The sequence below is a fragment of the Phalaenopsis equestris genome, unplaced genomic scaffold (genome assembly GCF_001263595.1).
Source record: "Phalaenopsis equestris unplaced genomic scaffold, ASM126359v1 Scaffold000499, whole genome shotgun sequence".
Taxonomy (NCBI): Eukaryota; Viridiplantae; Streptophyta; class Magnoliopsida; order Asparagales; family Orchidaceae; genus Phalaenopsis; species Phalaenopsis equestris.
In genome coordinates, this window is record NW_018164939.1 from 168,863 (window position 1) to 173,381 (window position 4,519).

Here is a 4,519-nt window from a genome sequence, read left to right on the forward strand (position 1 = left end):
GATGATAATTATGACTTTAATTTGCAAAGATTTTAGAATGGGTCGAGATTTGCTACATAAATATTACATCATCACTTCAATCATGTCTGCTAAGTGTGCAGTCTCCCACCGTGTATTAAATTATTTAATTTTTTTTACTAAGAGGACCAGAACTGTACACATGACATGCAGTGATTGGAGTGCTGATTCATCTTTACATCATGACTCATGATATAATATTCTCTCCGCAATAAGGGCTAATCACATATTTTTTTAATAAATCTTTATTTTTTTTCCCTCAAAAGTCATCAATGTAATTTATTTAATTTTTTTAGTTTTATTTTTTTTAACATTTCAAAATTTACTAGTAACTATGTGTGATGCTAAATGGTTCGTATCTTCATTGTACCATGCATACTATAGACAATAGCCAATGTTTGCATATTCTAATTCGATTCTTCCATGGATAATAAAATATTTCCACTCCTCTTGAGGACTATATAAACATAATGGGGTGAGGAATTCAATATGGTCGCTCAGTTATGAAGATATAGTACATAAAAACATGTTAAAAATAGAACAGCTCAGGACAAAGTCTAAAAGAATAATTGCAAAACACCTTAAAGTGGAACACTACTTTTTGTAGACTTTCATGAATATTATTTATTAGAATACTTGTAGGCAAATATTTGAGTAATGCATCACAATGATGGCAAATTAGGTAAACATTTGCGACAACATTTATTTGAAAGATTTGATCATACTCAAATGAAAATAGAAAACTAAAGCACCAAAATCTAGAAAACATAGGGTTGGTAATGATACATGTAAGAGTTCCTCAGAATGGTCCTTGATTATACGACTACTCAAGGATGTGCAAGCTACATGCATAATGAAATGTTGTAGCTAGAAGTAGAAACACCCCCAATTGGATTATGCTAGATATTATAATGACTAATGAGCATATGATATATCTAAGAATTAAGTATAAGATCTGTAATCCCATAGGAAAAAAAGGGAAAATCTCATCTCATTTTCCATATAATACATATAATTGAGATATGATATAAGATATATAATAATCATATGAGAGTGATCTCCTTTATAGATCAAGAAATGTTGAATAATTCTTATAAACATCTTATAAAATAGAACGAAATGAAGATACTCTCCTATGATAAATGAAAAAAAAAAGTAGATATCGAAATGGAGTTTAACTCCAATCTTCTTAAAAGAGAAAAACTGTATTTCCCTTCTAGAAGACTCCCTGCTCTTCTTGCCACACCTCTCTTTGAATTAGTTACTACTCGTCCCTTTTTTGCTTCTCTAGTGAGTCTAACATCTACAATTTCTTGGATGAGTTTAAGATTGTTAATTATTTAGGAGATAAGATCTCGAAGATCTTAAGAGAAAGAAAATCCACCAAGTTGGAGATACTAGTTAATAATGAAGAAGAATATTTTAAGTGTTAGGCTTCTAGAAATTGACAATCCTCCTGACGTTCTTGCATGTTTGGCTGTGCATCTTAGCATGACAACTCTAATGGTGATTCAACATATCCATATGATCTTTTTATATTTAGATGATGAATGCTTTTGTCAACTCTCCAATGCAATTCTACTCTCCAAAGCTCCTGCTATTATACTGGACTATATCATCTTATTGAGCGTTATATTTATCTTATCGACCATTCCCCTTAAGGAACAAAAAACTTCCCTTACTCTTTTGACATAGTCATCGCCGAGTCTTAGGCAATGAAAATATGTGTGAGAGAAAGATTAAAAACCAAGGTGAATTAAGTAAAACTAAAAGATAAAGGAGGTCGCTACTCGCTCTTTCAAGAAATCTAAGGCCTCTCAGCATAATGCTGTCAAATGTGCTCTATAATCTAGTGAATATATTTTATAAATGACACATGATATAAAACCAAACAAATTATTTGAATATAATAAAGATGATTTTTGTAAGTCAAAATTTTCTCGATATCTGTATGCTTTTGACTAGAGACACATATTAATCAGATATTATTTGATTCCTCAGGTAATATTGTGAGATTTTAAACTACATTTTGAGTGCTTGATTCAAAAATATTTTGTGGTAAATTATGTATGGGCTTGTCCCACAGAAATGTTTATTTTTATTATAAGTTTACCAAAAATTAAAATTCCATTATTTATGAATTTATTTATTTTAATTCAAATATTATGTAGTAATTTATGTTTCAGATGAAATAATTATAAAATTCGATAGGTACTTTTTAAGATTTAAAAAGCCCTAAGTCATTTAGCGCCAAATAATTTCACCGTTACTGTACGACAGATGCCACGCTTCGCTCGTAACATGTCCATGCGGAGTCCTCTTAACTAACGTTTCCTTACCATTTTCCTCCACGTCACCACTGCTGAGTTCCATTGATCACAGCCAAGGAGCAACTTAAGATGGTACCGCGAGTCGTCGTACCGCCATTGCCATGGGATAAGGGTCTGGAATGCATCGCTTGTCTGTTCATCCCTAATTCTCTAGTAAAATCCCATCGAATTCTCCAGGAAGAAGCCTGATTTCGATTTCTTTAAGCGAATTCTCGAGGAAGAAGAGCGATTTGTATCTTGGATTTGTTGTATTCCGCGAGCTAGTTCATCTGACTTATAGATTCTACAGCGAGGAGCTAGAAGAGTAGGAGTGGAGGAAGAAGAAAGTCAGGGATTCACTAGATCTCTTCTTTGTTTGCCCTAATTTTGTCATCAGAGGTTGGATTTGTGATGGCATTAACTGCAGAATCGCAGTTCCATGTCCTGGCTGTGGATGACAGCCTCATTGATAGAAAACTCATTGAGAGGCTTCTCAAGATCTCGTCCTTCCTAGGTATTCTTCCCGAATGTGATGGAAATCGGTTAATTTATATTTTAATGGTTTATTTTTTATTTCTAGTGACCACAGTTGATTCTGGAAGCAAGGCTTTGAAGTATCTGGGTTTGGGAGAGGACGATGGAAGTGCAGCTCCCTCTTCTTCTGAACAGCTTGTGAGCATCTTCCCCTCTCCATCTCTTTGTCTTCAATTCTGGAGAATTTGTTTTATTTGTGTGCGGTTTGATAGGTTTTTTGGTTCTTAGGAGGCTGAGGTGAATATGGTGAGTTCAATTCTGGAGAATTTGTTCTGTTTTGGGTATTTGTGTGGGGTTTGATTGGTTTTTGGTTCTTAGGAGGCTGAGGTGAATATGGTGATTACAGACTACTGTATGCCTGAAATGACTGGTTATGATCTGCTGAAGAAAATTAAGGTGAGTTTCCACCAGATCTACCCTAAATCCTGCCAACCAAAATTTTGGGATTTCAAGTCTTAAGATTCAACCATCTAGAGGATTTGATGAATTTGAAAAATTTCTTGCACTCAAAAAGGTTAAATTCTAAAATAATTTTTTTTTAACATTTTATCAAGATTTAGCAATTGTTATGCCAAATAATTTTCAGATTTTAAGCCTTTCATGGTTTACTAAATCTATATTTACAATATTTACTTGATCTTTCTTGTGTTAAATCCTACTTATAATCACAGAACCCTCTAAAATTTGCAAAATTCTTTTTTGACAATATTAACTCAAAATCATGCTTAAATCCAGCTTGGATGACAAAGAGCCCATCTATACTCCAATCCATGTCAGCAATAGTATGGGTTGCTTTGATTTATATTTGGTTTTTAATTTTTGTGGAGTTGAATGGCTCAGGAATCATCATCTTTGAAGAACATACCAGTTGTCATAATGTCATCTGAGAATGTGCCTGCCAGGATTAACAGGTAAAGAATTAATTTTTAATTTTTATTTTTTTGCTTGAATGAATTCACCCTGAAAATTTTGAATTATAGGGTATCTGGTAGTTTAACCTTCATCATTTTAGTTGAAGACGTACAATTAAATTTTGCTGAATTGCATAAGTAATTTATAAAAAGAACATTTTCTTATGTAACGTTAATGATTTGGTGTTATGAAAGATGAAAGTTTTGGTATAAGATATGTAAATATATAAGAATTCAGTGGTTTTTATATAAAAGCCCTGCTGTTCTAAGAGATGCATATTAATTTCTCGGGGCACTTGCATGCATACCACCCAATTGCTATGTGTTTACATATCTAACACCTAAATTTTACTTTTAGCTTTTATGCCATCCAAATCTTCCATTTCATGTAAGAATACTACTATCTTAGCCTTTAAAACGTGAAATATACCTTTTGATGCATAGGAAAAGTGGTAAACATGTATAAGTGCTTGTTTGGGGGCGCTTATTCAGTGCAGCTGACTTTTGAAAATGCCGTCTACACGTTTGTTTAACAGCTGTAAATAAGTTGTTCTAAATAAGCTCTCACAAACAACTAACCAACTTATCAGAATAATCTGGAGATTATCAGATTGTTAGGATAATCTGCAAATAAACATATTATAAATAATCTACAGCCGCCCTGAACAGACCCTAAATTAAGATTTAGATGTTAGATAGTTAAATAAATAGTAATTGTGGTATATATATATATATATATATATATAT

General features: G+C 32.7%; 1 protein-coding gene across 2 annotated transcripts; it reads left to right on the top strand.

The window, feature by feature from the left end:
- Positions 1-2,468: 2,468 nt before the first annotated feature.
- On the top strand, positions 2,469-3,772 carry LOC110028176 (two-component response regulator ORR9-like; the record flags this gene model as incomplete). 2 transcript variants are annotated; one of them, XM_020729919.1, is given in 4 exon segments in its annotated part: positions 2,469-2,841; positions 2,908-2,999; positions 3,180-3,257; positions 3,702-3,772. In XM_020729919.1, coding segments are annotated over 4 exon segments (344 nt in total), but the record flags the coding sequence as incomplete, so codon positions are not given.
- Between the last annotated feature and the right edge of the window lie 747 nt (positions 3,773-4,519).